This window comes from Sarcophilus harrisii, chromosome 1, assembly GCF_902635505.1.
Source record: "Sarcophilus harrisii chromosome 1, mSarHar1.11, whole genome shotgun sequence".
NCBI lineage: Eukaryota > Metazoa > Chordata > Mammalia > Dasyuromorphia > Dasyuridae > Sarcophilus > Sarcophilus harrisii.
In genome coordinates this window covers 339,263,384-339,288,502 of record NC_045426.1, presented here as the reverse complement: position 1 = coordinate 339,288,502, position 25,119 = coordinate 339,263,384, and the positions used below count along the sequence as shown (strand labels likewise).

The following is a 25,119-nucleotide window of genomic DNA, read 5'->3' as shown; positions in this document are numbered from 1 at the left end:
CTCTTTCCTTCTCTTCTCGCCTATTCTCTTTTCTCTCTTCCTCTCCGCTTTCCCTTCCCTCTCATCTTCTTTCCCCCGCTCCATCGCTTTTCTTTTTTCCCTCCCGGTTTCTTCCTCTCCATCTTCTCCTTCTCTTTCCCTCGAATCGGACTCATAGTGAAAGAAATTTTTGAGATGAATTCCATTCCCTTCCTTTTACTGATGAGCTAACCGGGGAGCAGGGACATGGACCTTCCCTGAGGTTTCAAGGCTCTGCTCTTCGTCAAAACTAGAGCTCTTTTCCTCATCCGCACCCGCTCTCGGTTTCCCCTCCCTTCCACCTCCAGCCTTTTTCCTTTAGCCCCTCCTCCCACTCCTCCAGCTCCTCCTCCCTTCTCCCCCGCCTCGCACCGTCACGTCCCGCCTCCAACTTCGTTGCTTCTCAGGGCCCCGCCCCGCCCCGCCCCCGCCCCGTCCCCCTCCCCCGCCCGGGGCCTCCCCCGCGATTCTCGGCGGTGCCGAGGGGGGCGCTCTGGGTTTGAGCTGAAGCTCTGGGCTCGGGGGCTCGGGCTCCCGGCTCGGGCGGCAGGAACCGCGGCAGGAGCAGCCACAGCAGGCAGGGGCCGCCTCCGCGGGGCTGGGGCCGGGGCCGGGGCTGCAGCCGGAACGCCGGAACAGGGGCCCAGAGCACGGGCCTGGGACGGGGAGCGGAGGCGGCGGAGGCAGAGGCTAGAGAGCGGGCGGGGCAGGAGCGGGCTGGGCCGGGTCGGGCGGTCGGCGCAGCCCGGGCTCCGCTCGGGCTCGGCTCCGGCTCCGCTCCCCAGCCCGCTGCCCCCGCTCCGCGGGCCTCCCTCCCCGCCCCGGAGGCAGCCGCCGCCGCCGCCGCCATGGGGACCGCCCGGGGCCGCGCCCCCGCCCCGTCCCGCCCGCCGGGCCTCCTCTGAGCCGCATGGGCCGGGCCGCCCGCCCGCCCCGGGACCGGGACCCGCCGCCGCCGCCGCCGCGCGGGTGAGTGGGGAGCCAGGCCGGGCCGGGCCGGGGCCGCGCATTCCTGAGGGGGGAGGCCGGGCCCGGGAGCGGGGCAGGCCCGGGCCCGGAACGGAGCCCGCCGGCCCAGGAGCCGGGCCCATTGTAGAGAGGTTGGCTGCCGCGGCGAAGGTCAGGGCCCCATGCTAGGCCCGGGCCCGGCCGGAGGGAGCGCGAGCCCGGGGGAGAGAGGGAGGAGGGGCCCGGGGATATCTGAGGGAAAAGAAAGAGGGGATCCTGGGGTGCTTGAGAGGAGGAGGAGAGAGAGAAGCTGGGGGTACCTCATGGGAAGAGGGGAAAGGGGAGACCGGGGGGTGCCCGAAAGGAGAGGGAAGGGAAGAGCCGGGGTACTTCAGGCAGAGGGAAGGGGGAGACCCGAGGGTGCCTGAGAGAAGGAAAGGGGGCTCTGGAGGTACTTGAGGGGAGAAGGAAGGGGGACCCAGGGGTGCCTGAGAGAAGAGGGAAAGAGTGCTTGAGGGGAGCAGAAAAAGGGGACGCCGGGGGTGCCTGAGAGAAGGGAGGGAGGCCTTAGAATGCTTGAGAGAAGGAAGGAGGGACCCGGAGGTGTGTGAGAGGAGCAGAGGGAAGGAGGGACCCGGGGTACTTAAGGGGAGAAGGAAAGGGGGGACCGACCGGGGTGTTGGAGAGGTTGAAGGGCCCTGGAGGTGCCCGAGAAGAGAAGGAAGGGGGGAGACTTGGGAAGTCTGAAAGGGGGAGAAGGAAGGGGAGGCTAGAAGGCCTGAAAAGAGGAGAGAGAGGAGTCTGAAGAGGACACCTGGAGACGCCTGAGAAGAGATAAAAGGGGACCTAGGAAAGCTTGAGGAGTGATGATGGGAAATGATGTTTGGGAAAATTGCAGGAGACATGGGGAGACTTAGGCAGAGGAGTATGGGGTAGACTTGCTTGTGAGTTTATAAGGTGGAAGTGTGGGTTGTATAAGTGAATGATGGCTCTGGAGCTTAGTATGAGAATGTAGGGTAGAAAGGGAGAGGCTGTGGGGCCTCAGAGGCCAAAGAAGTAAGCATCACTAGTTTTGTGTGTATAAAATGGGTTAGAGGAATATATCTGGATGCTATTTGAGCAGAAGGCTTTGAATTCACATCCACAGTCTTGTTCTCTGTCTGACCCCCTCCACTCTCTCCACTTCAAAAAAAAATTTGCAGCATAAGGAAAATCTCAAGTTGTGAATGGTGATAAATGAATCTATCTGAATTTAAATGTACAAAGAAGTTGTCCACATAAGGAGACTTGAGAACAGAGGAAGGCACAGATTAAATTGAAGTTAGTTCCATAGGTGGACTAATTTTTTTTTTTTTTTGGGGGGGGAAGGCAAGCAGATTGAAGAGGACACTTCATTTGAAGCAAGTTGGAGATTTGAAGAATAGATTGCTACAATTCCAGAACTAGACTTGAAGGATATTAAGAGACTAATATACTCTCAAATTGGAACAGAAATATTATTGTTTTTCTATACATGTACTAATAGAGTGTACTAATAGACTTCAGAATTCAGGGACCACCCCTTGCTTCTATAACCTTCCAAGATGATAGGTAACTATCTTTGTGGCCAAAGACTAAGCCTCACCTAATAGTGATTTTTTTTTTTTTCTTTAGAAGTCACCCCCCCTCCTCCAAAACCCCACCAAGGAAGCATTAAGAATAGGCAGTCTCAAAACCAGTGTTAGAGGGAGTTGGTAAAACTTTAACTTCGGAAGACAAAAGAGTAAATACATCAATACTTTGGTGGTTTCATTCAACCCAATTCTAAAATATTTTTACAAAGGGTTTTTATTGTGGAGATTAGCTTTTTTTTTTTTTTTTTTTTTTTTTTTTTTTTTTTTTGGCTGCACAATAAGGTTCTATGCTTTTCCCTGCAGGAAGTGTCTCAAGTTTACTTGAGATCCGCAGGCCCTTCTACAGGAGTTCACATATAGTCTAGTTGAGTGGGAAACTGTACCTGACCTGAAACAATGTGTAAGAATAGCTCAGTTTCAATTCTAAGAAATTCATCTGGGGGGAAAAGGTTAGGATGTCACTTAAAAGACCATGTTCCCATGTGATTTTCAGTAGCTTTTGAATTGTTCTCCCTTAGTCTGGTTTGAAATATGTTTCTGGTTTTTTTTTTTTTTTTTTTTTCCCCCTGTGGGGAGAGAATCAAGTTAGTGATCACATCACTTTTTAAAGAGTCCAGGCACATGGTACTCAGGAAAGGAGCTTATGCAATCCTTAAATTATAAAGGCATATCAGACTTTTAAAGGCACATTCCTTTCAAGGAAGAATTTTGTTGTTGGAGGTTACAGGCTTTGGGCCAGAGTTGCATATCTGTGGTCACTTTATTCTAGCATGAATTAATTTAACTGCATTTTATTTATTTATTTATTGAGTGAGTGGACTTTGTATTGGTTTTTTTCTCTGATGGAGACCCAAGAATCAAAGAATAGAATGTTTTACCGTGATTTGGTGGGAGATGTTTCCTTTTTGGTACTTGTAGAGATAGCAAGTGTCTCCTGTTTTGTGTTAATTGACAATCCTTGGAGGTGGAAAGAATCTGAAGTATTTCATTTGTGTGGAGAAAGATAAGTTTAACATTAGAGAAGTAAAAGAAGGAAAAGGTGATCTAGTCCAATTCCTTTTTTTGACAAATGAGGAAACTGAAGCCCTTAGGAATTCAGTGCTTTGCCCAAGATCATCCAATTTAGTGGCAAAATCACCTACAGCTTAGATCTTCTCATTCCATTATCCCATGCTTGTTACAGGGTATTTCATTAAAAAAATATTTGATTGGTGTATTGATGTTTTAACAGCTTTAACTTTATAAAGAAACATTTGATGCTAATTTTGTTACCATTCCTATAATATAGTTGAAGAAAGTTATGGGATCTTTAATACAAAGAAATGCTCAAAGTTAAGCATTTTGGAAATTTCACTTAAAACAAATTAGTTGATAAATATTTGTTGAATGTCAGCTGTATGCAAGATACTATTTATTGTAAATTAATAATATATTTACTGAGGACCTGTTAAGTTCACTGTGCTGTGGGGCACAAGTAGAAAACAAGTATAAAACAAGATATGCACAGATTAAATTGCAGTATAAGCTTTAGAAAACATCACCGAAAAGCAATGTGTTATGTAGAAAAAACACTGGATTAAAAGTTGAGAACTTGGTTCTAAGCTCTTTTGTGAACTGTTTGTGTCATGTTGGGCAAGTCACTTTTTTTTTTTTTTTGATCCTCAGTTTCCTGATTTGTAAGGTGGAAATAATAAACTTGTCATTACCTACCTCACAGGGTTGTTGTGAGGGTTGTTGATATAGAGCACATAACCATTAAATGCTATTTTAAATTGGCTGTCAGCAATAATATATTGAAAAAGGTATTGTGAGGCAGCACATAATCATCAAACATTTTAGGGAATAATTTAGCAATTATATTTTTTTAAATTAATTTTTTAGGCATTTCTTGAGAATTGCAGGCTGTCTAGTATATTCTAATTTAGGAGTAACTAATTGCCTTGGCTCTTTTTTACAAGATGGCATTGTGGACAAATAATACATTACATATTGATAGACCCAGGGAAATATTTTTGTACACAGGTGCTTAGTAAATGTGGACTGGGTTGAAAAAATTAATTTTCAATTGAAGTGATCTCTGAGCAGCTGGATACCAAAACATAGAAAGATTTGACCTTAAGAAATTGGCTGTCCCTGCTGAGTTGGAGATTATAGCACAGCCAATCATTTTTTTAGAAATCATTAGCAACAGAAATGTCATTTGGGTCATATAATTGTGACCTAACTCACATTTATCAGTGGCACTCACTCCTAGCCATCTGTAAGTGCCCTGTTCTCTATCTCAAGCAAACGAAATGATACCCTCATAAATATAGATTCCCATGGAGAGCCATACAAATGGATGAAAGAAGTAGAAGAGACAACATAGTTTTATGGAAAGAGCGTTGGACTTGGTTGTAATCTTAGCTCTTTCTAGCTTTTTGACTTTAGACAAATTTTTTTTCTCTCTCTCGAGTGTCAGTTTTTTCATCTGTCAAATGGGGGTTAATAATACTTGTATTTCCTACCTCACAGGGTTGTTGTGAGGAAAGTGATTTATAAACTATAAAGTATTATAATTTTGTAATTGCTGCCTAATTTTCTTTAGTTCAATCCTGATTTTTAAAGGTTCTGGTCATAGTTTGCAGAGGTAGCTTGAGATCTGCTTTATAAAGCAGTGATCTCTCTTTCAGCACTTGACCCACTTTAAATGTTTAAAATATGTGGTCAAACCACATGGGAATTTTATAAGTCATCAATCCAGTATTTGACTTAACACCAGAGTAGGTGGCACTAGTGGACTTAGACTTAACTAGATGTCTCATATGAGGATCAGGGAAGTACTTAAAAGAATTTGTTAGCTACCTGCAAATAGCTACAGCTAGGAGATTGCCTGAGAGGGAGTGTTTTTTAGCATCTTGGTCTATAAAAGCTAATCAGATATTTAGTAACATCTAGTTATAAATGTAGTATGATAATTTGGTTATCAAAATACAGAATTGGGTCATGAGAGGCATTTCATTAGCTAGTAGTTTTATCTTAATTTCACTTTATTACTGATTTTTTACACTATTGAGATTCTTCAGATTGTTTAGGGCCCTTGGTTACTAACAATATACTTTTTTGGTAAGAAGAATATTAAAAAGTAACATCTATGTACCCTATCAGTAGCAGTTTTGGGTAGGTCACAAATTATCACATGTTTCTTTTTCTTTTATTTTGAGTTTAGTGAAACTTTTTATTGTAATTTAGAAGTTTTGTAAGTAATTCTAAACAAAATTTATTTAATATGTAGAGAATACATGGTATGGAGGTATTACTAGCAAAGAATATGAAGATTTTATTGCTTAAAAAAGAAAGTGAATATTCTAATTTATAGATTTTAAAATTACACAAAAAGCGAATACCATGTAAAATAGTGTTTAGCAGAGTTGGAGTGGTGAAGATAGGTTTTGATGGGGTTGGAGACAATTTTGGTAGTTGAACGCTTCTTCCTTATGAGAAGAGGTACTCCTGCTATCTTAAGACTATTGGGCATGTTGCTACCCTAGACCAAATTTCATGGGTGTGTGTGTGTGTGTGTGTGTGTGTGTGTGTGTGTATGTAAATTTTAATTACATGCATTTTATAAATAAGTTGCTTAACTAGTTCATATATTGAGTTAAAGAAAGCATTGTATGTTCATTGTCCCAAATAATGAAGCAGAAATGGACAAACTAAAAAATATTTTGCTGAAAATCTGAGAAATACTTTATTTTTAGTTCATGTGGTGGGAGGGTAGGGTACTGTAGTCTTGTCTTGTAAAAAACCTAAATAGCTGTATTTTTACAGGACTACTTTTCCTAATCTTTGTCCTCTTAATGGTTTCAACAGGACAGATTGATTCACTTTGGAACTATAAGTACTGGTGTACTGAGATTAGGGTGCTGCAATCATTATCTCTTGAGGAACACAGAGCCCCAAAATGAATGTCCAAGAACAGGGTTTCCCCTTGGACCTTGGTGGGAGCTTCACTGAAGATGCTCCCAGGCCCCCAGTTCCTGGTGAGGAAGGTGAACTGGTTTCCACAGATCCCAGACCAGTCAGCCACAGCTTTTATTTTGGGAAAGGCGATGGGATTAAAAATGAAACTTCCACGGCCACCCCGAGGCGATCAGATCTGGATTTGGGGTATGAGCCTGAAGGAAGTGCTTCACCTACACCCCCATATTTGAAATGGGCTGAGTCATTGCATTCTTTGCTGGATGATCAAGATGGAATAAATCTATTTAGGACTTTCTTGAAGCAAGAAGACTCTGCAGATTTGTTAGACTTCTGGTTTGCCTGCAGTGGCTTTAGGAAATTGGAGCCCTGTGACTCCAATGAAGAAAAGAGGCTTAAGTTGGCAAAAGCTATTTACAGAAAATACATTCTTGATAGTAATGGTATCGTATCTCGTCAGACTAAACCAGCTACAAAGAGCTTCATAAAAGATTGCATCATGAAGCAACATATTGATCCTGCCATGTTTGACCAGGCCCAAACTGAGGTTCAATCCATGATGGAGGATAACACCTACCCCTTGTTCCTTAAATCAGATATTTATTTGGAATACACGAGGACGGGTTTGGAAAGCCCTAAAATCTTTAGTGATCAAAGCCCTGGGTCAGGGACGGGGAAAGGTATACCTGGATATTTGCCCACTTTGAATGAGGATGAGGAATGGAAGTGTGACCAAGACACAGAAGAAGATCATGGCAGAGATTCAGCTCCAGCCAGCAGGCTAACTCAGAAGTTACTAATGGAAACAGCACCCCAACGGGCCTCATCAAATAGGAGATACAATGAAAGCAGAGAATTTAGGTAAGTTACAAATGTGATTTTTGTGTTTTGTACAGATTTCTGAAATCTAGGGAAACAACTTGGGGAAAACTTCTCTTGCGGTTGACTGGAAACTATTGGTGAATTTCAGCTCAAACTGAATTGTGGTACTTTATTTTTTCTTTTTTATCCTGATATTGAATGTTATTTTCACTTCTTCCTCAAATCTCATTGAAGTCTTAATTTTGTTTGTAATTAAAGAGTTGAATTAAAATGTATGACTAACTAATGATAAAGAATTTTCACGTTGATAATGATGGTAGTGATACATTGACATTGATACTAATAAATCAGTTTTCATTTGTATAAAAGATGGTAAGTTTGTGTGATAAAAATAGCCTTTCTAATTTAGGGCAAAGGGAATGGATATTCCAGTGTGTATATACACTTAAAATAAGTCTATGATGTTAATTCTGGATGCTGGATTACTTACCTTACTTTTGATACATTAAGATTCCCTTTCTTAGGAAAAGAGTAGTTCTGAGGTTTCTGTGTGATGAGGTGATGATACATAAATATGATATATTCAGTAAAAGACCATAACACCTGTTTGGTGAAGTTTCTGTCACAAAAAGTATTTTACAAGTTTTCTATAGCTTCTGTTGCAAGGTTTGGAGACAGAATTTTTTTTTTTTTTTTAACCATCAAGCTGTCTTAACTATTGCTAGTTAAATACCTTTGACAGTCTAAGATTAACAGTGTTTAATTTTTGATTAAGCTGCCTTTTATTTTAAAACCATATTCTCAAAATCTCCCTAGGGCAACTTGTGCCAGTAAGTAAAACTGAATGTTTGATCCTTAGGTTAGTGTTAACTTTGGAAAAGCATTTCTGATTTTGATTTTTTACTTAATCTCTGGAGTGGAAATTTATTTCTGTTTATGGAAAATGGTCTACTGAAAATATTGGAGTATTTTCATTTTTCCCACTGATTTTCCTATAGATTATGAAGAAAGACTGTTGTTTATGAAGCTTTGAAAACTGGGAATTCATGTGATACCCTGCTGGTTTAATCAACAATATAAAAAACAAATTCCTAAGACCTCGGACTTTCCTGTGGAATTAATAAAAAATTCTGGATCAGTTCTTGAAGTATAGTTTGACAGAGAAAATGGCTGCTTGTTAATATACATAGAATTAGCTGTATCTAAGTGTTTAACACATGTATTTAAAGATAACTTGTAAGATTAAGTGCGGAAAATAGCTCTCCTGGTTGAATTTGTCCTCCTTTAAAATTTTGCTAATTTGAAAAGCTTGAAAACTTTGAGTTGATCAGAAAACTTTCAGATAAAATCAGATGAAACATACAGCACTCAATTCAGGAGAAACATTTAGTAATTCTTTGGATTTTAATTGTTTTAATATGTTTTATGATCCATCATATTTGGTATATCTTTAAATTTTTAGTCATGAATTAATTTTGCATCTGTGTGACAGATAATTTTTCAAGTTGTTTTTCTCCTTAGAATCATAGAAGATTAGAAGTGAAATGAAGTCCAGACTCTCCATTTTACTTTTAAAGGAACTAAAACTTAGGGACAAGATATGACTTGTCCAAAGTCACTACCTTGAGAAAGAAAGGAGTGGCAAAACTGGACTAAAATTTAGATTCTTTCTTATGGAGGTTAGGTGTAACAACACTTCAAAAGTAATTAACAGTATCAGTGAAGAGGACCTAACTTCAAATGCATACTCAGTTTTTAAAGCTGTGTGATCCTGGGCAAGCCATTTATCCCCCCTTTATTTTATTTCCCCCCTAATTAAAATTCAGAAAACATTTGAATATCTATATTCTGCATACCTTCTATGCTAAGCCTTGGCAAAAAGAGCCTGAAGTTCATGAAGATGTTAAGATGTTTAAGACACAATCTCTAATTTAAGATTAACCTAGTAATAAAGTAATATAATCCAGAAATTAATTTGTAAACAAAATTTTTTTCCTTTTTTGGTCATAATTTGATAATAAATTTGTATCTTTATATTTTAAAGAATCTAAAATGTTATGTTTAATAAGCAATTCATTGAATACAATTAATGAAGTCTGAGCAAATACTCTGTTAAGTTTCAAAGAAAGTTTAAGTTAAGTATTCGATTTTATATTTATTATTTATATTTAACAGTTATATGTTATGCCACAAATATATTCATCATTTAGTCAGTTTAAAAGTTTTATTGATTCATTTTTTTTTTCATTAATTTCTTTCCAGTTTCACTTTTCTCCACTCCATTCTATAGAATGCTCATTTGAATAAGAAAAATGTAAAACCACTCAAAATAGCAACTGAGAGTGCATGCAATATTCCATACCCATATAATCAAAAAGAGGGTAGTTTCTTTCATAATCTGTTCCCTGGAACCAAGATTGGCCTTTGAATTTAGTCTCAGTTTAAATATCTTGTATAGTTTTAATTTGCCTTGCTATACACACATCATTATTATTATTTTCTTGGCTCTGTTTTCTTTGCCATGCATCATTAGATCAACAGATATTTTCATTTTATTCCAAATTGGTCATATTTGTTGTTTTTTTATGGCATATCGATATTCTATTATCATCTTTTATAGCACATTCCCCCCCCCCCCAAGTCATTTCACAGTCGAATTTTATTTTCAGTTTTTTTCTACCACTAGAAGTGCTAATATGAATGTATTGGTGTACATGAGGCATTTCTTTATTTGACTTAAAAGATGTAAACACTGAAAGATTGTATATTGATTCCTAGATTTTAAGTTAATAATGAATAAAATTAATAAATTTCTTTACTGATGATGATAATGATGTTTTTTAAAAACCAAGGTGGATTGAAAATAGAAATTTTCTGAGTAATCTTATGTATTTGGAGATTTTAAAATACAGCTTAGGCATTTTGAAATGCTGAGTATTAAAGATTTTAATGATCCCAAGTTATTGCTTCAGAGGCTAATTTTTTTTAATATTGAATATTCTCTTGGTGATGCTGGTTGTTTGAGAATTATGGAATATCACTTTCTCAACAAAATTAGAATTGCAGGTGGCCCAGAGGACTGTGGATAGGTAGACAGACATGTTGGGTATAAGGAGTTGCAGCCTACTTACATAATGATGAACGGTAACAAATGGACAAATTTGAGTGACTGTGGTTTTCTCACAGCAATAAATAACCAGAAGGCTTCTTTGGGCACATCTCTATAGATTATTTGCTAAAAGTCATAAGAACTGCACAGAATGAGAAATCATCAAAAGGTTATGAGCTGCATTGATGGAGGAAGTACTCATCCATAGATCCCAGATCCATTGAAGTACTCCTTTTAAAAGCATTGACCCCTCATTACTAAGACAGAATACTACAGATTGTCCTTTTTTTGCTTGTGTATTCTTTTTTTCTCCTTCCCTCCAATATTATTTAAATTCTTTCTAGGTACTGGAAGGTGTGTAGATAAAAATAAGACAAAAGTCTTTTCTTTCAAAAATCTCAATCTAATCATTGACTTTAGGCTTGCAACTTAAATATTCTATAGTTTTGTGTTTGTTTTCCTCTTAGGGTTCTCTCATTGTAATGTAGTGATTAAATCACTTAGCTTCTCTGTGACTTACTATGTTCCTCTGAAAAAACTGACTTGAATGCATCAGTGTGCTAAGGAATTTGCAGCATATGAGCTTTATTAAAATGTTGCCTATTATGTGGTCTCAGAAATGGAATCCGTTTATTAGAAGTGATTGAATTTCTGGCATCATGCCTATCATTTCAAGTGAACATCTATTGGAGAGTGAGGGAAACTTTTTTGTGTGTGAGATGATGGAAAAGAAATGTGTTGAGATTAGTTAAAAATATCTTTATTGCTTCACAACCCATACAGTTTTGATGGGAGTTGGTTTTTGCTTGGATTTTTAAAAAAAGGTTATCAAAAGAAATTTTTAAAAAGATGAAAGAAGAAAGTAATAGATAATGAATTAAGGATTAATTGGAAAAATAAAAGCAGTGGTTCACTGTTATTAAAAGATGTTTTTGTTTTCTTTTAAAAAGAAATATTCAGGAGAATAAATTGCAAAAGATCCAGCCTGTTCCTTAAACTATAATGACAGTTTTTTTTTTTTTTTTTTTTTTGAAGGAAATGTGGATAAAGCCTTCCTATCTTTCAAGGCCCACCTTCTTGAAGTATTATGTCATTCATTTCTATCAGTTTTAAACTATAAAATTTATAGTTTATATTACATATCTTAGTATTAGATTTAATATCTATTGTGGTTTGGGTCAGGTGTGTTAGTCTTATCTCTTCAACTAGATTTTTACAATAAAGGTTGTGGAAGAAGGTTAGTCCTTTTCTGTTGCTGTCATAACAGTTTACTAGTGTAAATATATGACCTCCACTACAGTTTTGCCCCAGTACTATATCTTGGTGTGGAGGTGACCCTACATTATTTTAAAAATATTTTATTGATACTTTTTATTTTTAAATGTCATTCCTACTTATACGTCTCTCAAAGCCTTCCCTAGAAATGAAGAAAAAGGGTTAAGTAAAACCAACTGAGAGTGAGAGAGAGTGTAAGCAGTAATCAGATGCAATATAATTTTTGAAAGCTTTGTTCTTTTTATTGCAGAAATGCCACAATATTTGTTTTTACTGATGTGTTTTGTTTTGATACAAACATTTATCACAATAAATGTTTCAAAAGTATTTAGTCAAATAAATTAAAAACTAACAAATAGTGTGATTGTTATTGATAATACCTATCACTTTCCAGTTCTGTAGTTGTAGAAATGAAGAGTGTGTTCTTTAACCTTGATAAAATGTTACCTTTTTTTGGGGGGAAGGAGGATTTGATATGAGTTTTATTGATTTTTAAAATTTGTTTTGCCCTTATGTTGTTATTGTAGTTTTTGTCATTTAAGTTTGCTTTCCTCAGATTGCATAACTTCATACAAGTCTTCTTATGATTCTCATTTTATCATTATATATGGCAGTTTGTATTATATTACATTCCTTTACTACTATTCATCCATTCCTTGATTGTTGAATAAATTTTTTAAACATTACAGCGAATAATTTCATGTTTTTTTCCTTACTTATTCATATAAAGCTCTAAAGAACTCAGTATTCTCCAAGCCTAAACCTTTCATGAAGAAACTGAGGCCCAAATATTGTTATCTTGTCCAAGTTTACCCACAGCTAGTGAGTAACACAATTGTAACCCAAGTCTCTTAATGTTCATTTCACTATACCATGCTGAGTGCTAAGTGAATAAAAGTTAGCCAAGAACCTGAATATGTTCAAAGTTTTTAGTTAAAGACTTAGTGTTTAGGGCTATGGGATGCTGGAGAAGATAATTAAATCTTTGTTTTCAGTCATCTTGTTCATTAATTCACATTTGAACTTGCCTCAGGTCTATTCTATGAAGTATGTTCTCATCCAGAAGTTCTTGGATAATACTGATTATGAGGTAGTGTTTCCTGGCCTAAAGTGTTTATAGTAGTGATTAGTGTGAAAGCCGAAAATCTATTTCCATTCTACACTTCTTTTCTCACTTCTTCATAACTTTCTCAGATGTTTTCCCTTTGGGTGGAAATTTTTCATATTTGATTTCAACCCAGAAATGAATATTTGTTTGGAGAAGTCTTAGACAAATCTTTTCCATTACTCTTGGATTAGGTGAATGGGAGAAAAATGCTTTTCTGCTTAACTAATTTTTATATTTTTTGGGAGCTCTTCTGACAAATGGTAAAATTTCAAGTCACCTAACTGTTTATCTCACAATGAAAGCTATATGCTAAATATGGGAAGAATAATAATCTCAGTTGTAAATAGAAATCTTGGAGTTAAAAAGAAAAAAAGTCCATGTGAATTTTTAAAAGTTCTAATGAACCTAGTAAAAACAATTGTGTATGTACTCTATTTTGAGGAAGCATGATTTACTAAATCTGAACTTATCACAATCATATTAGAATGTCATTGCCTGTCATCATGCAAGTATAGAGATCTGTTTGACATTTGAATTGATGATTATGAGTAACCCATTTCTTCTGTCTTTATTTAAAATGGCTTTTTTTCTTAGTGAGGTTTCAACTCAGTCACCTTTCTTGTGGCACCTAGGCAGATACATTTATTGTTTGTCATCCTAGTTATATGACCCACCCCAACTTCTGATATAATAGGTTACTTCTGTGATGTAGCTGTTAAGGAGAAGTCTTCAATTCTGATGGACTTGGCCATCCTCAGATGTGATCAACCAAATCATTTCCAATGGAGCAGTAATGAACTGAACCAGCTACACTCAGCGAAAGAACTCTGGGAGATGACTAAGAACCATTACATTGAATTCCCAATCCCCATATTTTTTCCCCACCTGCATTTTGGATTTCCTTCACAGGCTAATTGTACAATATTTCAGAGTCTGATTCTTTTTGTACAGCAAAATAACTGTTTGGTCATGTATACTTATTGTGTATCTAATTTATATTTTAATATATTTAACATCTACATCCCCATCTGGGGGAGGGGGTGGGGGAAAGAGGGGAAAAATTGGAACAAGAGGTTTGGCAATTGTCAATACTGTAAAGTTACCCATACATACAACCTATAAATAAAAGGCTATTAAATTTAAAAAAGGGGGGGGGGGAGAAGTCTTGGCAGATACTGTTTGCAAATTAGCACTTGTTGGGAAAAGAACTTAGAGGTTCAGTCCAACCTTACCTGCCATTTTATAGATAGAGGAACTGAACTGAGAAAGGGGAAAGAAAGGGAAGGGCTTAAGTATTAATATAGTGCCCAGAACAAAGTAGGTGCTTAATAAAAGTTTATTGATTGATTTATTTGATCCTCACAAAACCTTGCAAAATAGATAGTTACTCCAATTATATAGTTGAAGAAGTGGCCAGACAGGATAAATGGCCAGAATCACACAGCTGGATTTGAACTGAGGTTTTCCTGCCTTCTATATTCAGTCTTATGGAGCCATCAGGATCATCACCTAAGGAGATAAGATGACTTGCTCATGATCAATAGATAGTGTAATAACAGGATCTGGATTCAAAATTGAGTGTCTTGACACAATCCAGTACTTTTTTCAATATTCCATGCAAGCAGTTTTAGTTTTTTGTTTTTTTTTTTAAAGGCATTGTGGCATCTGGCTGAGTGGAACAGTAGGTAAAACTGACCTGTGCAGTGTCCCCCTTCTCAAAGAAAAACTTCATGCATAGTTCTTTGCATTGTACACAAACTGACTCTTCTGTTTTTTTTTTTAAACAAGCATTCTTTTGCTTCTGATATTCATCATTGTGAAGCATCATTCTGAAGCACAATGTTTCTGCCCTGATCTTTACTAAACTTAATAATCAATAAACATTTATTAAATGTTTCATGTCTTTTGTTGTGCCTTATCTTAGGGGGAATATAAAAGTAATGCATCTGATTTCTGCCTTTGGGGAGGTTATAATCTCTATGAAACAGTTCAAGAACAATAACAACATTGACCAATATATGAAATTATCACAAGTATGTTACCTCAGTTTTTCAGACTTGAAAAAATTTAAGCAGTACACAAATGCAGACTATTCTGTGAAGCACTATTCCTTGCTCCTTGAGTTTTTATTTATTTATTTAGTTCTAGCATATTTTCATTGATTTTTGGATACTCCAGGTGAGCAAACCCTTTCTACTAATGCAAATCAGCTATTGTTATGTGACTTCTTTTGTTAGAGAGTTACCTTGACAATGAGAAGTTAATTTGTCTAGAGTCACACAACTAGCATGTGTCTATTTCTTTTCTTTTTTTTTTTTTAATTTAATAGCCTTTTATTTACAGGATATATGCATGGGTAACTTTACAGCATTAACAATTGCCGAACCTCTTGTTCCAATTTTTCACCTCTTACCCCACCACCCCCTCCCCTAGATGGCAGGATGACCAGTAGATGTTAAATATATTAAAATATAAATTAGATCATGTGTCTATTTCTTAAGCATTCTCTCTATCACTCTTCTATATTGCCTCTTTTCTTTTGAAGTTTTACCTTCTGAGGGTGGAACTTCTGTTGTAGAAAATAACATTGTGCTTACATTGTATAAATTCTTTGCAGAAGTGCAATTAATGTTTAGTAAATTCTCTTAGCCATTTAACACTTGTCTTCAGATACAGAACTTTTAAATTTACTTTCAAGCAGATTGTGTCTTTCACCACTTGTTACTTCTGCATTAAACTATGCCTGACTATAGGAGCTTGATAAAATGCTTGTTAACTGACCTTTATTCTACAAACATCTAATTAAGTGCCTACTAGATAAGTCCTCTGGAAAGTTGTAGATTTAGTTTTACCTCAAGTAAATTCTAACTATGGGACTATGGACTCATTTAACTTCTCAGTGCCCCAGGCAATTCTCTAATGGTATGTGAGTTATAGGCAAGATAACTTGCATTGTTTTGTACCATTCCCCATCCTGGTGAAGTGACCAGCTCTAATCATTGGACCTTCCTTTGTGCCCCCATTCTTCCTCAAATGAATGAGATGTACCTTTAAGCCTTAAAAGAGAGGAATGTAAATAAGATACCATCTTCTAAAATTTACTCAGCATTTGATAACAAGAATACAACAAATTTGTATAGAGTTTGTAGGTAAAAGATAATTGAATCTGCGCTATTGGTATATTGGTATGTAGACTAGAAAAAGTCAGGTAACCGGCATTTTTTTTTTCTTTTTTCTTTTTTTTTTTTTTTTTTAATTTAATAGCCTTTTATTTACAGGTTATATGTATGGGTGACTTTACAGCATTGACAATTGCCAAACCTCTTGTTCCAGTTTTTCCCTTCTTTCCCCCACCCTTTCCCCCAGATGGCAAGATGACCAGTAGATGTTAAATATATTAAAATATAAATTAGATACACAATAAGTATACATTATCAAACCGTTATTTTGCTGTACAAAAAGAATCAGACTCTGAAATATTGTACAATTAGCCTGTGAAGGAATCAAAAATGCAGGTAGGCAAAAATATGGGGATTGGGAATTCAATGTAATGGTTCTTAGTCATCTCCCAGAGTTCTTTTGCTGGGCGTAGCTGGTTCAGTTCATTACTGCTCCATTGGAAATGATTTGGTTGATCTCATTGCTGAAGATGGCCACGTCCATCAGAATTGGTCATCATATAGTATTGTTGTTGAAGTATATAATGATCTCTTGGCCCTGCTTGTTTCACTCAGCATCAGTTCGTGTAAGTCTCTCCAGGCCTTTCTGAAATCTTCCTGTTGGTCATTTCTTACAGAACAATAATATTCCATAATATTCATATACCACAATTTATTCAGCCATTCTCCAACTGATGGGCATCCACTCATTTTCCAGTTTCTAGCCACTACAAAGAGGGCTGCCACAAATATTCGTGCACAAACAGGTCCCTTTCCTTTCTTTATGATCTCTTTGGAATATAAGCCCAGTAGTAACACTGCTGGATCAAAGGGTATGCACAGTTTGATAACTTTTTGAGTGTAGTTCCAAATTGCTCTCCAGAATTAACCAGCATTTTTGTTTCTATTCTCCCATTCCATAGCTTTGTGACTTTTGGTGAATCATTTAAGACAAGATTTCTAGTCTTTTTTCCTTATATGTAATGTGAAAATAATATAATATAATGCTAAACTGAATATTGATTGATCTCCTAAAAGGCATTTATTTTGAAAAGAGGAAAAAGTTTAAATATATTAAAGAACATACACAAGATATTAAAATATATTCACTATGCAAAAGATTTATTTCTTTGCTATTATCATCTTTGTCACCTTGGTTGTATTATTAAAGGTATCCTTATGCTTTGATCAGATTTTTATAGAAGCCAGATTTTGGAGAAAAAGTATGGTCTATTTCTAATGGTTGTTAGAAGTTCAGATGAGTAAGTGGCTTGAGGGTTTTTTTTCCTATAATTTAAAAAAAATTCTAAACTTTACAGATATCAAAAGAGAACATTTCCATATACAAAACGGAACAGAAGAGAATTATGTAAGAATTCATGATTCTGTAAGAAGTCTATAATCTTTATTATAGTTTTTAAAAATTAATACATTTTGTTTTTACATTGCTTAAAATTCTCTCTGTATCCCTCTCTGCAGCAAATTTTTTAAAAAGAATACAGAGAAAAATCAGAATTGGCCAACATGCCCCTCAAAACATGACAGACTATGTAGTGCTCCATACTTGTGTAATCCGGTCTCTTACCCCTTAAGCCTACTCCCCCCCCCAAAAAAAAAAAAAAAGTGAGAAGACAGTGTTTTAATACATCTTCTTTGGGGTCAAGCTTGTTCTCTGTGTTAAAGCAAAAAGAAAACATAGATATTTTAGACAGTTTTCAAAGGACTTTAAAACATTCTCCAAGTTTTTCAACTACATTTCTCCTCCTAGTGACCCAGGTAAAATTTGGAAGCACTTTCTGTAATTTAATTTTCCGGGATTTTCATAGGAGCCATTATTAATATAGTACCCACAGAGTCTTATGTCTGTTTAATCAAGGAATGGAAAAAGAAGCAATATCCTTGTTCTCTGTATTGATGAATATGAAACTAATTGGATTGTGAAATCATTTTCTTTTTTAAAAATAGCTTTTTTTTCTTTTCTTTTTTTTTTTTGCTGAGGCAATTAGGCTTAAGTGATTTGCCCAGGGTCACGCAGCTAGGGAGTGTTAAGTGTTTGAGACCAGATTTGAATTCAGGTCCACCTGACTTCAGGGCTGGTGCTCTATCCACTGTGCTACCTAACTGCCCCAGATTTTTAATTTTTCAAAATACATGCAAAGATAGTTTTCAACATTTACCTTTGCAAAACCTTGTGTTCCAAATTTTTCTCCCTCTCTCCTCCCTCAAAGCAAAGGTGAAAGAAAATAGGAGGAAAAACCCCCAACCAAACAACAAAAAGTGAAAATGTTTTGGTCCACATCTGAGTCTCCATAGTTCTCTGTATGTGGATGGCTCTTTCCATCATAAGTTTCTTGGAATTGCCTTGAACACTTCATTGTTGAAAAGAAAAGTCAGTAGCAGTTATCATCATATAATCTTGTGCTTTCTGTGTACAATGTTCTCTTGGTTCTACTCTCTTCACTTAGCATCAGTTCATGCAAGTCTTTCCAGGCTTTTCTGAAATCAGCCTACTCATCATTTCTTATAAAACAGTAATATTCCATTGCATTTTTATAACTTAATCAGTCATTCTCCAACTAATGGACAGTCACTCAATTTCTAGTTCCTTGCCAATACAAAAAGGGCTACTGCAAACATTTTTACATATGTGGGTTCTTTTCCCTTTAGTCCAAAGCAAAAAAAAGAAAAAAGTGATTCCATAATACAAACTCTTGTTATATCAATTCAGAATAAGAAACTGCTTCTCTGAATAGTTATGAGAAGTATCATGGAGGAGGTGAGTCTAGAAAAGGTCCTTATAAACAAAACTTTGGGAGTGATCATTCATATTTATAAATTAAACTTTATAAAAATTCATAAGTATTCCTGTAAACAGTGAGCTGCATTACTGCATTAAAAATGATTTAATTTACTAGAATCAATTTTACATGTAGCTTTTCAAGAATATATTTGAAAGTATATCTCACCTAATGTTAATTAGTTTCATAAGAGCATGAGGTCAGACAGAACTAAAGTCAGAGAACAGTTAGTTCCAAAGAAGAAATATTATAAATGGTATATAACAAGTTGACTCAGTGTAAAGTTTTGGCATGGCTTGTTGCTGGTAATCTGATTTATATCTATGGTATTTGGTCAGATGAAATTATAATGGGTTTTCTAATGTAAGGTGAGTTTTGTTATAATTTTTAATATCAACATTGGTTGGAGCAGTGAAATTGCAGTATGCCTCAATTGTGTAAATTAATATTTTTCTACTACATGTTAATTTAAATACTGAACTCGTAGCTAAAATATAGGACTTTTTTTTCTCTTGTACAGTTTTTTTTTCCTTATTCAGTTTTTTTTGAAAGCAGTTTGTTCATATTTAAAAAGAAAGTTAATATTTTTCTGTGTTGTGGAAATGTTATGTGATCATAGTGTATCTTAAGTTGAATAGCAAAGAAAATGAATGGTGGGTAGTGAAGGGACAAATAGCACATGTGAACTCCTTCCAAAAATAACATTAATCATAGCAAAACTCTGGAAAGATTCTGTATATTAGAATCAGATATGAATTGGAATCAACTGCTATATAAATGTACAAATATTCCTTCCCAGTTTAAAAAAGTTGACAGTGTCATTTTCTATAAACAGATAAAACAATCAACTTTGTAGAACTTATTAATTTTGAAATTGTACTTGGTTTGGACTCATCTATTTGCATTCTAGGTGTGGCTGTAGAGTAATGGTTCTAGTTTTCATGTGTGATATATGCAACCGGCTTCATTGCTTTATGGTCATTATCATGTACATAGGTAATCTCTTTTGCTTCTCTCCCCTGTCTCTTCTCCCTGTGTCTTTGATAAGGACTATAGTGATAGATTCAGTTTGATTTTGAAGGTAGCGTCCAATTTATGTATTGCTTTTGTGATATATAAAAATATATGTGCATACATACATAGAGGATTGGCTCTATGTTTGTATTGGCTTTGATTACTTAATGGTACATGAGTTCTTTTGTTTCTGATTCTCCCTTGTCCAGTCTTTCCATCAGTCTATCTCTATTTTTTAACCAATGCCAGGTGGTTTTGATGACTGGTACTTTATAATTGAGTGTGAGATCTGGAAGTGCTCTTTCCCCTTCATTTCTACTTCTTTTCATTATTTCCCTTGATGTTTTAGATCTTTTGTTTTTCCAAATGAATTTTCTTATGTTATCATGTTCTATAAAATTCAGTAAACATGTGTTAAGGGCCTGCTATGTACAAGACACTGGGCTGTTTATTGACAATAAGAAAGTTGATTATAAAAATTTTGATTTGGTAAAATATTACTTTAAAAGGCCTATCCCTAACAAGTTTCTCCTATGTTACGTAATAGTATGTGAGGTTACATAAGATTGCTTAATAACTATTGTTATTGTATCTATTTATCTCTTTTATAGATACTACAAATAGATAATAAACTGGTCCTAGAATTTTATTTTGAAATGATGAAGCACTTTCAACAGTACCAAGATTTAACTGAAACAAAACTTTTAAGCAGCACAAGGGGCTACTTACTAGATGGCATAGTGGATAAACCACCAGGTCTTGGGTCAGGAGGACCCGAATTCAATTCTGGCCTCACACACTTAATACTTACTAGCTGTGTGGTCCTGGGCAAGTCACTTAATTCCAATTGTCTTGCAAAACAAAACTAAACAAAAAAGCAACATAATCTTCCTGTTGATGCTATATACCTGTGAATTATGTAGTAATATAATAATCTCTAAAGCATCAAAAAAGTGGGCAATTCAGAGTCCAAAGGAAAGGTTGTTTATTCCCACTGCCTTGTGTGCCAGAAGTGATGTAAAAGATGTTTTAGTGAAAAGGGAGGTGAACCAGTAATATAGTAAGAAGAAGGACTAACATAAATCGTTCACATGCCCAATCTAATATACCTGTAATATTTTAATTGAATGGTCACTCTGTGCACTATTGATGAAAACAGTTAGATGGACAAGGGTTAAATAGTATAAGGGGGTGTAGATGGGTTATAACCTGTATCTTTTAGGAATATCTATGTATTGAGATAAAAAAAAATCAGATCATATCAAATTAGTAAAGTAGGGTTCAGATTGGAAAAGAGAGGGAACTCATTCCAGATTTAGGGTACAACATGAGCAAAAGTGTGTGCATGTAAGTCTGTGTGTTCCAGTTTTCTCAGGTACTTGTGGTGTCCTCTCTGAAATTACCTTCTATGCACTTTGTATATATACTGTGTGTACTTAGTTACTTAGTTATTTTCATGTTTGTCTCCCCTATTAAAATGTAAGCTACTAGAGGACAGGAACTGATTTTGCCTTTCTTTTTATTTCTAGTACTTAGCATACTACCTGGAACACAGTAAGCACTTAATAAAATTTGATTGACTTAAAGCTTGTTGATTGACTGTCCATATTTTATATATCTTTGGAAGATTTAGAGATGAAGGAGACCTTAGGGGCTTTCTAAGCTCGCTCACTCTCTCTCTCTCTCTCTCTCTCTCTCTCTCTCTCTCTCTCGCTCTCTCTCTCTCTTTTTTTTTTTTTAAATTATAGCTTTTTCTTTACAAGTTATACGCGTGGGTAATTTTACAGCATTGGCAATTGCTAAACCTTTTGTTCCAATTTTTCCCCTCCTTCCCCTCCATCCCTTCCCCAAGATGGCAGGTTGACCAATACATGTTAAATATGTTAAAGTATAAATTAAATACAATATAAGTATATATGTCCAAACAGTTATTTTGCTGTACAAAAAAAATCGGATTTCGAAATAGTGTACTATTAGCCTGTGAAGGAAATCAAAAATGTAAGTGGACAAAAATATAGGGATTGGGAATTCTATGTAATGGTTCATAGTCATCTCCCAGAGTTCTTTTGCTGGGTATAGCTGGTTCAGTTCATTACTGCTCTATTGGAACTGATTTGGTTCATCTCATTGCTGGAGATGGCCACGTCCATCAGAATTGATCATCATATAGTACTGTTGTTGAAGTATATAATGATCTCCTGGTCCTGCTCATTTCACTCAGCATCAGTTCATGTAAGTGTCTCCAGGCCTTTCTGAAATCATCCTGTTGGTCATTTCTTACCAAACAATAATATTCCATAATATTCATATACCACAATTTGTTCAGCCATTCTTCAATTGATGAGCATCCACTCAGTTTCCAGCCACTACAAAGAGGGCTGCCACAAACATTCTTGCACATACATACAGGTCCCTTACTCTTCTTTAAAATCTCTTTGGGATATAAGCCCAGTAGTAACACTGCTGGATCAAAGGGTATGCACAGTTTGAAAACTTTTTGAGATAGTTCCAAATTGCTCTCCATAATGGCTGGATGGATTCACAATTCCACCAACAATGTATTAGTGTCTCTGTTTTCCCACATCTCCTCCAACATTCTGCATTATCTTTCCCTGTCATTCTAGCCAATCTGACAGGTGTGTAGTGGTATCTCAGAGTTGTCTTAATTTGCATTTTTCTGATTAATAATGACTTGGAGCATCTTTTCATATGGCTAGAAATAGTTTCAATTTCTTCGCCTGAGAATTGTCTATTCATATCCTTTGACCATTTATCAATTGGAGAATGGCTTGATTTCTTAATAAATTAAAGTCAATTCTTTGTATATTTTGGAAATGAGACCTTTATCAGAACCTTTGACTGTAAAAATGTTTTCCCAGTTTATTACTTGCCTTCTAATCTTGTCTGCATTAGTTTTATTTGTACAAAAACTTTTCAATTTGATATAATCAAATTTTTCTATTATGTGATCAATAATGATCTCTAGTTCTTCTTTGGTCATAAATTCCTTCCTCTTCTACAGGTCTGAGAGGTAAACTATCCTATGGAGAATGGTAATCCTATGGAGAATGGTACTGTTATTATTATAATCTCCAATGTTGGAAAAGGTAGCAAGGGGATCTTCCAATGCTATGCATTTCCAGGGGAACCTCAGTAATGAGAACTAGTTGTTAGTCTTTTTGGCAAGGCCAAAGTTTTCTTGAAGCACATGATTGTGGAGTCTTTAGTGCTTAAGTGTTTGCTGCCTCAGTTAAATTCGAAGAAATGCTCTAATCAGTCAGTAGGCATTTATTAAATACCTCCTAGATGTAGGCACTGTACTTATATACTGTGGATAAGTATTGGGAAGGTGCCTGATATTCTTAAAAGTTAGGTAACTTGCCTTGGATCACATTGTGACACATAAGCATCCAAGGGAATATTTGAATGTAGATTTTCTTTTTTTTTGTACTGTTAGCTTAGTAGTCTAGTCTTTTATATCACACTGCTTCCAAATTAGTAGTCATTAGATTTTTAAAAATAATTTCTATTGGACTTCTCACTTTTTCTTTGAGTTGCTATAAGGATATTATAACTGAAACTAGTGTCAGCTATATGTATGTTGTGAAGGGAAGAAGGAATTTCTTTTTTTTATGTTAAAGTAAATGTTAAATACAATATATGTATACATATCCATACAGTTATTTTGCTGCACAAGAAGAATCGGACTTTGAAATAATGTACACTTAACCTAATGTGAAGGAAATCAAAAATTCAAGCGGACAAAAACAGAGGGATTGGAAATGCTATGTAGTGGTTCACACTCATTTCCCAGAGTTCTTTCACTGATTGTAGCTGGTTCTATTCATTACTGTTCTATTGGAATTGATTTGGTTCATCTCATTGTTGAAGAGGGCCATATCCATCAGAATTGATCATCATATAGTCTTGTTGTTGGAGTATATAATGATCTCCTGGTCCTGCTCATTTCACTCAGCATCAGTTCATGTAAGTCTCTCCAAACCTTTCTGAAATCATCTTGCTGGTCATTTCTTTTTTCTTTTTTTTTTTTTTTTAAATTTAATAGCCTTTTATTTACAGGTTATATGCATGGGTAACTTTACAGCATTAACAATTGCCAAACCTCTTGTTCCAATTCTTCTCCCCCTACCCTCTCCCCCAGATGGCAGGATGACCAGTAGATGTTAAATATATTAAAATATAAATTAGATACACAATAAGTATACATGGCTGCTGGTCATTTCTTAAGGAATTTCTTAGCATGAAAATATTGGCTTATAACTCTCTTTAGTTCATCTGTAAATATTGGAGAGTAATCTTCTATATAATTTACAGAGTAGTATTCAGATTATTTCTAATGACAGTTCTGTTTTTAAAAGGTTAAATTACTATTAACAGCAGTTATTGCCTAGTCCTTTGTATATATGCCAAGTACGTGGTCAGATTCAATAGAATTCTGTGAATCATAAATGAGAATCTTTCTTTTTAATAGCTATCAACCTTACTTTATCCTATAAAATAAAACAAATTTAAACAAGCCCCACTAGGTGCCAAGGAAAGAAGTAAGGAATCATATTGTAGTGGTGTATAGCCTTTGAAGAATAGTGTCAATGTGGATAATATGTTCTTTCATGGTACTTGGATTTGGATGAAGGAGTAAACACAGTTTGAAATAGGAATATTATTATATAGGGGTATTCCATATAAAGATGAATATGACATGACAAGAAAATGTTCTAATGGCATAAAATATTAATACAAGCAAAATATAATAGGTACATAGAAAAAGTGCAAAGTACTATAAAAGAATTGAGGAAAAAAAATAATTTTAACTGTAAGAGAATGTTTCACTGCAGTTGAATCTTGAAAGATGTGTGTTAAATTTCAGCTAGGCAGAGATTGGGTTGGAGAATTGGCCTTGTGAATTCCAAGATTATGAGAAGGAAGGAGGCAGAGATTGGGCTGGAGGATTGGCCTTTTGAATTCCAGGATTAAGAGAAGGAAAGAGGCAAAGATTGGGCTGGAGGATTGGCTTTATGAATTCCAAGATTAAGAAAAGGAAGGAGTAGCCCTGTAGTCAGGAGGACCTGAGTTCAAATATGGCCTCAAACACTTAACACTTCCTAGCTGTGTGACCTTGGACAAGTCACTTTACCCCAATTGCCTCAGTGAGAGAGAGAGAGAGAGAGAGGGAGAGGGAGAGGGAGAGAGGGAGGGAGAGGGAGAGGGAGAGGGAGAGGGAGGGAGGGAGGGGGGGAGGGAGATAATACAGAGAAGCAGAAGGGTGAAAAGTATA

At 36.2% G+C, this 25,119-nt stretch overlaps 1 protein-coding gene across 2 annotated transcripts in view; it reads left to right on the top strand.

The window, feature by feature from the left end:
• Positions 1–811: 811 nt before the first annotated feature.
• Positions 812–25,119, top strand: part of AXIN1 (axin 1) — a 166,974-nt gene continuing 142,666 nt past the window's right edge. For both annotated transcript variants that reach the window (XM_031945697.1, XM_031945696.1), the window contains exons 1-2: positions 812–987; positions 6,432–7,400. In XM_031945697.1, coding sequence (XP_031801557.1) covers positions 6,523–7,400 — 878 coding nt within the window. In that variant the 5' untranslated portion in view covers positions 812–987; positions 6,432–6,522. The remainder of the gene's footprint in view (positions 988–6,431; positions 7,401–25,119) is intronic.